Source organism: Pomacea canaliculata, linkage group LG7 (genome assembly GCF_003073045.1).
Source record: "Pomacea canaliculata isolate SZHN2017 linkage group LG7, ASM307304v1, whole genome shotgun sequence".
NCBI classification, from domain to species: domain Eukaryota; kingdom Metazoa; phylum Mollusca; class Gastropoda; order Architaenioglossa; family Ampullariidae; genus Pomacea; species Pomacea canaliculata.
In genome coordinates, this window is record NC_037596.1 from 14,942,652 (window position 1) to 14,953,247 (window position 10,596).

General features: G+C 33.9%; 1 protein-coding gene across 2 annotated transcripts in view; it reads left to right on the top strand.

Moving 5' to 3' along the window:
• LOC112568022 overlaps nucleotides 1-10,596 on the top strand; it is an 81,182-nt gene that overhangs the window by 1,065 nt on the left and 69,521 nt on the right. Inside the window, exons 3-10 of one of the 2 annotated variants that reach the window (XM_025245014.1) lie at nucleotides 529-892; nucleotides 1,745-2,370; nucleotides 2,649-2,802; nucleotides 3,270-3,459; nucleotides 3,855-4,265; nucleotides 4,559-4,725; nucleotides 5,054-5,229; nucleotides 5,565-5,724. In XM_025245014.1, coding sequence (XP_025100799.1) covers nucleotides 529-892; nucleotides 1,745-2,370; nucleotides 2,649-2,802; nucleotides 3,270-3,459; nucleotides 3,855-4,265; nucleotides 4,559-4,725; nucleotides 5,054-5,229; nucleotides 5,565-5,724 — 2,248 coding nt within the window. The remainder of the gene's footprint in view (nucleotides 1-528; nucleotides 893-1,744; nucleotides 2,371-2,648; nucleotides 2,803-3,269; nucleotides 3,460-3,854; nucleotides 4,266-4,558; nucleotides 4,726-5,053; nucleotides 5,230-5,564; nucleotides 5,725-10,596) is intronic. The other variant, XM_025245015.1, reaches the window with a different exon arrangement.

A 10,596-nucleotide genomic window follows, 5' to 3' on the forward strand; every position in this document is an offset into this window, starting at 1 on the left:
AGGTGTTGTGGACTTTTAATGTTGAAATGTTTGAACAGTGTTTTTGAATATCGTGAACGTAAGTTGTCCTTTATTATTTAATTCCTAAGCTTGGTTAAGCAGATAGAGATTGTAAAACCATATAGTAAACGTAATTTTTACAATGATCTTTCAAGTCTGTCTTTTACACTACCAACATTTCATTACCTAGTTAAGCTACGAATTCGAGAGAGTGGCTTTACATGTATAGGGATTTACTTACTTATCTTAATAGAACCTTATGTGCTAATGTTGGGCTTATTCACTGTCCAGTAAAAGAACAAGTAAATCGGACTCTTTAAATTGGAATAAAAATTAGTTTATTTATTCTTCGAATAATGTGACACCTTAATCTAATTTAATTTTCACATATACAACGTAAAGAGTAATCGTAAATCCTTTTTAGTTTGCTGTGTGGTTGAAATAAAGATTAAAAGATCGAATTGACGCTTAATAAGAAAAAATTGACTATTCTTCCACTGTGTAGTTTTGGTTTTTGATTTCTTTCAGGTTAAAGAATTCGAAGAAATTTTGCTTGATGGCGCAGAAAAGACATCTTTCTTTCGTATTCCATGCTCTCCTTTAGATTCCTCCAAATTTATCAAGCAGTTTAACGTTTGGGATCTTAGTGAGGAACCTGTATTAAAAAGGTTTATCGAAGAAATTTCTAAGAAAAGAAGCGACAGCCTAGATCTACCCAAAGCATTTGATGAGCCCTCCTTGCCTGTCTCATCTGACGAACTCCACATGGTCAGCCCTGTGGTCAGCCCCAAAACATTTAAAGCTGTATCCTTCATCCACCGAGGTGCAGTGTATCCAGTCCTGCATGTAGACGAGTCTTTTCTTCTTCCATCATCAGTTGAAGAGCATATCAGTAAGTCTATTAAATCAGGTGAAACTTTTCTCGTTCCCTTTTATCGTCATTATTTCAGGTTCTTATCTTTGCTCTACTTATTTATTTTTTATATACTTTCTGTAACAATATAGGATTAGTTATATCAGTCGCCATTATAAATAAGCTGATAAATATTAGCAACATTTAATGCCTTTGCTCATGTCTGATTGTGTGACTATGTGATCATATTAAATATTCACGGTATTCTATTAAAGAGGGTGGACCTTTTACCCCTTGTCGTCCAAGAGAATTATAGAAGGTGGCCCACTTGTAAGTAAGCAGCTTGCCGTGAATATTTAATTTGATATTTTCTGATGTAGGAATTTTTGTATTACCGTTGTCCCTTTTAGGGTGGTTGAAAAGCTAAATATTTTAAATCATGAATTTTGTAATAATCGTTTTTCTCCTGCTATATGTGTGTTTGTGTTTTCAACTGGACATTAATAATCTGTTGTGAGCTCGATTATCAATTAATTGATGCAGTGGATTACATGCAATTTTTATGTGAATGGATGATTTTAGAAGAGCAACATCAAGAGTATTACTAACCTCGTAAATATACATTGATTTTTATTGTAAATAAATTTTTATTAAGTTTTCAGATTATTGTCATTTTTGTCACCCGTAAAGCTTAAGATTTTATTGTGCAATAGAAACTGTTCTGTTTTTTCTTACTTCTCATATATCTAGTCAAATTTGATTCTTTTGTGAGCAAACAGTAATCACAGTCTTTAGTTGGTTGGCTTGTTTTCGTGGTCTTTAACTCACTGTTTTTTTTTTAAATTTTGAATCGACATTTCTAATTTCTCTTGTGTACCTCCATATTTACAGGAAAGTCTTTCCAACGAAACATTAATCCAGAGAGATCCAGCAAAGAAGATCTGTTCTTCATTTTGAATGAAGTTTTACCAGACCTCTACAAGCAAGGGGACATCACTCGCCTCTCACAGTTAACAAGATCTCATCAGCCCTTACTTCGAGATCGCGCCCTTCGTTACATAGAGTTGCTGCTGCTGCTCAGTGAGGAACCACCACCTTCTGTCAGTGATATGAAGGAAACAGAAACTAGCTTGTTCAGTCTGTTTTCAGACGCAGAGATTTCACAGGAGGATGAAACACTGATTAGGGTCATTGTGACTTACATTATGACACTAGTCAGGTTCATCATGGCCTGCCACTCAGAAGGTAATGATGGTGAGTGCGACCGTCACCTCAATGCCATTACTCACCGAAAACTTTTTAAGAATCCAAAATTAATGAAAAATGATAAAAAATCTGCCATAAAAAAAACTGGCGCATTAATTAAAGTCGTGCAAAACTGTGTGCATTGCTGGCATAAGAACTGTAAGAAGCTTCAGAACAAAATCATTAGCACAGAGGACTGCTCAAACAACAAAGCAAAGCAGCCGCCATCAAAAGAACTACAACTGTTTCTCTTGGTTTCAAGTCTAATTCAGGTAACAAATAGATAAATATACGTTCAAAATATTTTATTGTGAGAAGAAACAAGCTTTTTGTTATTTTGGGGTATAGAATGCCATAAGGTTCATTTACTTCCATTCACAATATTAAAGTTGTACATCATACATCTAAGGAAGATGACTCGATGTCACGTTTACACTCATTTATTAAAGCAAAAAATGACATTAAAAGTGGAATAAACATATGAAAAGTTTTCAAACATTGCATTTTATTATCCTACTTCTGAAATGTAATGTTTTATTTATTCCCCTAGCTAAACAAGGATGGGAATTTTGCTCCATACAGTCACCGCTTTTACCAGCTAAACCTGAAGAAAAGCACGGGAGCTTCCCTATCGAAACAATTTGAAATTATTTTAGTACATATCAACATTTGTGGGTTGAGAACGTTTCTGGAGCATAGAACAAGTAAGAATGAAAAAGAATGCTCAAATCGGAATATCTATTCATCTGTATATGGATTTATAGAGACGGTAGATAGAGAACGAATGTTAAATGACGAAGATAATGAAATAAGTGTGTGTGTGTGTAAGAGAAAGAGAGAGATTGATTAAAGTACAACGAAGAAGCCGCTTATGTATGAAGCTGGGCATCTTCACTCGTATTCAATCACTTTAACATTACAATATCATGCAAATACAAAAAGTAATACAAAAACACAAATTAGCAATAAGAGATTAATTTGCTTTTTCTGACAAAAAGGAAATTTTGATACTGTTTGCATGAAGTTTTTGCTGTAATTAAAGGCTAAAAGCACATTATACTAATTAAGGCCTGATTTCCTCATCTAACGAAGACTACTTTTTTATATCTGCACAAAAAGTTTTACTGTAAAAAAAAAAATAACTTTGTAAATAATTCTTTCGACTTTGTAGTGACAGAAGAACTGGGAGCTACTTTCAACTTTTCTGAAGGTTGCAAGGAGACAATAAAAATTCTGTCTGAATTGCTTCTCATTCTCGACGAAAATGAAAGACCCCAGCTGCTTAAAGAACTAACGACTCTATTGTTTCATCACAACAAGGATATACGAAAAGAGTCATCTAAGCTATACAATGAGGACAAGTAAGCTTGGCATTGTATTTTGTTGTTTTTGCAGTATTATGTACGTTTGACCCTTTGAGATGCTTTAGTATATGTTTAGTTTGTACATGAGAGTATATCTATGCATAAAGGGTAGGACATTAATCTGTGTGAATACCATAATCTCCACAACCGTTATATAAATATATATGCACGTTGACTTTCGTAATGCTAACTACGGCGAATTAATGTGCTCACAAGCTACACTATGTCTCCACAAATTATTAAAATAATTTTATTCATATTCTGGGTACGTTTTACTCTTAAAACAAATTATGTTGTGCAATGTTATGTAAATAATAAGCACAATATATCCTAATTTTTAAAATGTCATTTTGTTTTACAATATTCGTGACTTTTGTTTGCGTTCCATCAAGGATTATCACCATGACATATAATCTGTGGGAAAATCTGTTCCTGACATCGAAAGAACTTGTCAGTCCGCTGACGAAAAATGTCAGCACAGAGTACTCGTTTCCATTCCATGTTGACTGGGGTTGGACAGTGGTCAAGGAAAACTTTAGTGGTAAAGAAAATCGCATTTTGATGCATGTGTTGTGTCCTTCAACCAAAGAGCTTGAGGTTGGAGTCGAATGCAGTTCCAAAGACGAAAGATTTAATGAACTTCAACTTTTAAAGGCCCTCCAGCATCCTCACATTGTACAGCTGCAGGCCTACAGCGAAAGTGTCTGGCCACAGTTCTATATCACCGAGGACTACATGGTCGAAGCATTGCAAACCCTTCTCGTCAACAAAAGCCGCAAAAATAACTTTTATTCTATGAAAGAGTAAGCATTGCATTCTGTGATTTAAAATTGTAAAGATACATAATTGTAATACCGTTTTCTGTTCAAATTGCAGCCTTCATCTTTTAGAGTGTCAGTAGTTGAATTGGGAATGGTTTTTATTTATGCAATCCACGTTTATTTTAAATAAATTTTTTTCGTCCTGAATTTAGTTAATCCCTGAGCTTTGGTAATTACTAAAGTCTATAATCCAAGGGACAAAAATACTTCCAAAACTTTTAAATCAAAGACATATTGCGGCGAATTGTAAATAGTATTATGGTGCATGGCTTCAGGTTATTGATGTTCTCAGTCGACGCAATGGAAGGAGTGCGCTATCTCCATAGCAACAACATTGTGCACAGACATCTGACGGCCGCACACTTATTCATCAGCACCAGTGGGCAGGTGAAGCTGAGTGGACTGATGCACGCTCGTAAACTATCAGAGGACACGATTAGAGGTATGTTCGATGTTGCTTCTTAAAAACTGCATTCCTGGGAATATCTGTATTTGTTGTTTATACTCTTTACTTCTCATTCAAATGTTTAATTGACAGTAAATCTTTACTCACAGGGTCAACCTCTACAGGAAGTCTCTGCAATAGTCGGATTTACAACATAGTTAAGCCACCACCATGACACCAAGTGCAAGCAGATGATAATATCAATTTCAAATGCCGTTTCTAGGAGTGTCATGAAGCGTCATGACATCAGTGTGTGTGTTAGTATGATGCACATTGTCTAATAATGAATAATGTTTATGTTTATGCTGTTCCTTCACTTCTGCAGACTTTCATTGTTCATTGGTGCCTACGAGATGGAGTGCCCCTGAGTCCTTGAAAGAATGCCTGTTCTCCAAAAAGAGTGACATGTGGATGGTCGGTCATCTTATCTATGAGATTCTAACGCACGGCAGGCTACCATATGCCGACATAGGACTGGATGACACAGAAGTTATCCCAATGGTGTGTTACATAATATGATACAAAGAAAACTTTAGTAGTAGAAACAGTTTTGTTTCCAAAGCCCGTTTCAGCTACGAGGCTTTGGATGCTCTCAGCCCCTGTGAGAGGGTTAACTGGTCTCAGAAAAGCCTATACTTATTCATCCTTTTAAAGGGTTATTCTTACACAATAAATACATGTATAATTAAAGGTCATCATTATTCTAAGTGTCGACGATGAAAACTTGTAATAGACATAAGCACATAGTATACAACTGAATTATAGCTGAATTGAAAATTACATGACCTTGGTTAAACTAAGTAATAATTTAAAGTCTTCTTTTATTTCTTTTTTAGGTGGTAGACGGTACAAGGGTACTGTGCAAAGAATCATGCATTCCTAGTCCCATCTATAAAGTTATTTCACAGCTCACGAAAATAGAACCTTCATCACGCCTGTCAGAGGTCAAGGCTGTCATTGATGTGCTCCAAAGTGAGGCCAAGCAGATGAACAAAGGTTAGAAATGTAAATATAGCCTTAGTTCTTTGCTGCTTTTCAACTGAATTTTGGTTGATCATCTTACAAATTGGTGATGAACCGGAGACAAGTGAAAGCAGTTGAAAACTCACGAATGTAATATTAAGCTGAAGTGTTATGTGCACATTCCAAGATCATCCTGTCCTGCAAAGATAGTCTCATAGAGAACAATAGAGGAAGGTTAAAAGAGTCAGGAACAGGAAAAGCAGACATCATTCAACAATTTATTCTCGTGTAATGCCAAATATTATTATTCGACCACTTTTAATCAATCATCTCAGAAGAAATTACTTTGCAAAAGGCAAACAAAACTAATGTCTATTTAATAGGCATAATGTAATAATAGGAAAGATATGAGTGTAGTGTAGCTACAGGGATGAGTATAAAACTAAAAGTATATAACACTTGATTATTTATGCCCCAATTTTTTAAACTGTCCGTTTATCAGTTCTCTGGAATTGATTTCTTGCAGACATGAAGAGAGTTGATATTTCCATGACATAAGGGAAGAAGGAACGCAGCAACAGAGCATGGAAAGGTGCATTTAGTGCACCAGCTTCTTTTGATTTAGTTTAAGTCAATCAAAAGACTACCTCGAATATTTTAAATGCCCTTGTAAATCGTCAGAACACATTAAATTATTTTTTTTACTTGTTGCATTTTAATTGACAACACCAATAGTTTATATAAATGACATTTGCTACACATTCTGTATGAATAGCCAGACACTAGTAACTATATTGTTTTCTTGTTCTTAACAGTTAGTTTTCAATAGTCATTTATCTGACATCACTTGCATGCACACATAAACACACACTAGCACACATGTAAAAGGAATAAAGATTGTCACCAATACGTCTTCTGCATCTCTCTCCCATATAAAGCCACATTCATTCATTTAATTAGAAGCAAAAGCACTCATAGGAGAAGTTACAATATTTTTTGTTATACAGGGTCCTATAGCTTCAGTGCTTCATAATACGCTTGATCCCTCAGGTAAGTAATTACCTATACTCTATATGTAATCGGTAGTTTTATATTTTAGTGATTCACAGAGGTACTTTAAGCTGATAATGATAATAATGTTAGTTTCATGCAATAATAATTAAATATTGTATTTTTACGTTTACTTTTCTCTCGACTGTAAATGTCGAAAATAAAATCTGTAACTGATTTGATTCTTTTTCAATGCTATTAGTTTTTATTTGTGTAAAAAGCATTAAGTCTTGGTGTAGAAGAGAAATGTGCTATATAAATCACACATATATATATATTAAGCCTAAGATATGCAATTGAAGCCAAGAAAGACAATCATTTTTGTCTCCCCTTTTATGCTTCCAGATGACTTGTATAGTAATGGAAATAATGAGGTTTTGAAGATTGAAAACTCGAAACATCAGGGTTCTATGGTAAGTGATATAGCACACAAATGCTTATTCCATGAATAGCTGGTATAATTTAGAGACAACTATTTCAAATACACACAAGGCATCAGCCATTCTTATGAGCAAATTAACTGGCTGCTTGCTCTGTACTTGGCTTAAGGCTGTGTGTTTTAATCCCTTTTGAGTAATGAAAAGCTATGCACATTCTGAATTAAACTAGTTATGTCTGGATCTTCTCCTTCTTTCTGCTTTAGCCTTTTTATCCCTGCATTCTCATTCTGATTTTATTCAATCCCTTAGCCATGTTTGTTTTTTTGTTTTATCGTACGTTGTTCCTATCTTTCTACTTTTTTCCTTCTACTTCTTAAAAGTAAAAGATATGCTTTCCTTTTTTGTCATCAAATAAAAACGTTTTGAATACAAATTGTATGTTTCTTGTCAACTTTCGATTTATGTTCTTTGCACAGAGAGGTCTTATCCACATCCAAGAAGATTGTCCTAAAGATTTTTCTACTAATGTCTTTTCACGCCTAAAGAGTTGTCATCTCCCTGGAATCTCACCACTCATCAGTCGCCCAAGAATAACTTCAGACAAAAAGCGGGAACTTGTAAGTTCACACATTTCTTTATGTGTTTTTCGCAATATTGACGAAGACTTTTCTGTAGTATCATAAGTCAGTGAAGCAGCATATGGAATTTTCTTTAATGATTTTCTAGTTCACATTATTTTGATTTCATAGCAAATATATATAAAAGATATATTATTCAGAAGAGAGTAAGAACAAAAAGAGAGAACACCACAAAGAGTCATTGAGTGCCACGACTAGAAATTATACATGTAAAGTAATTAGAATGCTGAAAAATTGCATGTATTACAAATTAAGTATTATTCTTAAATTCTGAGAGATACTGCTAATCCTTCTAGGTAAATTCTTTTTTCGTATGTTAAATGACATAAATAAATAAATATTAAAATGCAACGGCAAATTGAGTAAATCTAATCACTAATAACGATGAGAATTCTTTCTCTATTTGTACTACATATAGCATGGCATTTTAGATATTCTTGTGTGTGTACATACACAAAGAGACAAACAGACAAAGAAACCCAAAAAGCAGCATAAAGTAAATAATTTTCTTTTATTTTGGTTTTTTTAAAGTCCTTTTGGCTTCCTTCAGTGACAATATGTGGCTCATTGCAAAGTGTCCATTTGTTGTTGCTGGAAGGACATCAAAGAGTAATTCCATGTTGCAATAGCGAACAGTCATCGAGACCTCCACTATATGGACTTTCATGCGGGAACTTCAGCGCCTACACATCTACATTGAAAAAGGATCCCTGTTACATGAGCAGATCAAAAGTGAATTGACGAATTTCCATTAGCGTAATAGTTTCATTATAAAAAATGTAATCTTGAAGAACAGGTGAAAAGTTTGGCTTTTCAGTGGTTGAATATTTTTGTATTAACAGCTTTCCGATTCCTCCTACAGCTTAAGAAACAGCTGTAATAGATTGGGTCCTGTATAAACCTAGAAAATTTTGGACGCGTGTATCCGTCTTTACACATGTTAAATACGTTAATATTGTTATATTAATTTAAGTCTTTAAATAAAATATATTTGGCAAAGATAGCACTAATATTTAATGCCAAAAATACTTAAAAAGAGAAATTAAAGAAACTTTCAGCAAACGTCAAAAAATAATTTTATTAGTAATAAGCACTTTTTATTCTGCAATATTGGAAACAGGTTTTTTTTTTTTAAACAAAAATAAAATAACATAAATCAACCATCACTAACGGTGAATAAGGAACGGATTATTTCGATCTTAGAATCAAAGGAACTGCTGTAATATACACAACTTTGCCTATTGTATCAATAGAGAGACTTTGAGCAAAGTCATGACTTTACTCATGAACAAAACGTACTCATACTTTTACATAAAAGCAACCTTATAAAGCACTTAAAACGATAAAAGTTAAAGTATTTTCAGAAGGTTCAGTTGTTTGACTTTGTCGTGCAGGTATTTCATGGCAACATTATTCTGCAGCCTGTGTGAGAGGAAACCAACATATTAAAAGCCCTCCTCCAAGACAACGAAGTTGCGGAAGTCTTTTTCCATTTAAGCTTCTTTGCTTGAACTGAAAAAAAAAAAATTAAAATACTTCCTATGAAAAGGCTGTAAGTTTAAAACAGCACATCATGGGGTCGCATAACTATTTTTCTCGATTTGCAGACATATACCGATAAAACAACAAATTATACGAAAACAACAGTAAAAAAGAGCAACACATTAACGACAATAAACTACGCTTCTAAATTAATATGTCAAGCACAAAGTTGGAAATCTATACTCAACGCCCGGTCTTTTAATATTTGTCATATCATTGGTCCTAATGTTTATAAGTAATCATCCTCTCAGTAGAAAATGGAATTGTACTTTTGGAATATAAAGAAACGTATTTTTACTATGTTTATACACGCACAATCTTTAAAAGAGTATACTGACAATCACATATTAATACATTTTAAATAATAATTATTAAATTGCATAAGCATTCTATAACTTTCAAAAGATTATAAAAGCTAGTCAGTCTTATTTCTAAAAATTTTAATTCATTAAAGGTACTGTTGGAAAATCAATTGTTTTAACTATTTATTACAAATTAAGTAATAAAAATCGAATACATTTCGATCTCATTGAAAGATCCCACTGTCTCTCAATTACAACCTATAATGGTGTATAGACAAATCATCGACACATACGCTGCAACAAGTTTACCGTAAGTAACAATCGTGTATTTTGTATAGCTACATTATTGCATATAAACTGACAATTCCCAGGTGGTAGCATGATGTTCAGAATTTCATTATCGAAGATTATATTTCATAATATATTACGCAAACAAAAAACGTGTGTAGGATAAACAGTTGGATGCTACTGTCTTTATATATGTTTGTGAATTAAAAAAAAATAAACGGCATAGTAAACATTATTTTTTTCTGGATTTTTTTTCGCTGCTAAAACAGTGATGACACAGTTCATCGATATGACTATGAACTGCTGGAAATTGACATTATCAACAAAACAAAGTTAACTCTATCGCTAATCTGGATAATTCAACGATCCCGGGAATTTTAACCTCCAACTTACCCGGAGCGCAGTGTTCATCGATTCACTGACCAAAAGGAATCACTTATCCTCAAATATAGTCCTCCGCGCTACCACGCCCACAAACAACCTTCTCTCGCAGAGCTCCACCTTCCAAAATAAATACCATCGTCACCTATTTGTCAATCAGTCTGGCAATCATCTTTACATAAGCACTTCACTCTTCCACCATAGCAAATAAGGTTTTAAGTTCTACGACTTTGCTCTGTCATCAGCGTAATGAACTTGTCATGCTGTTAAACACACTAAAACTCAAGAACGCAATTTCACCCAACCCTAATTAATCATACACTA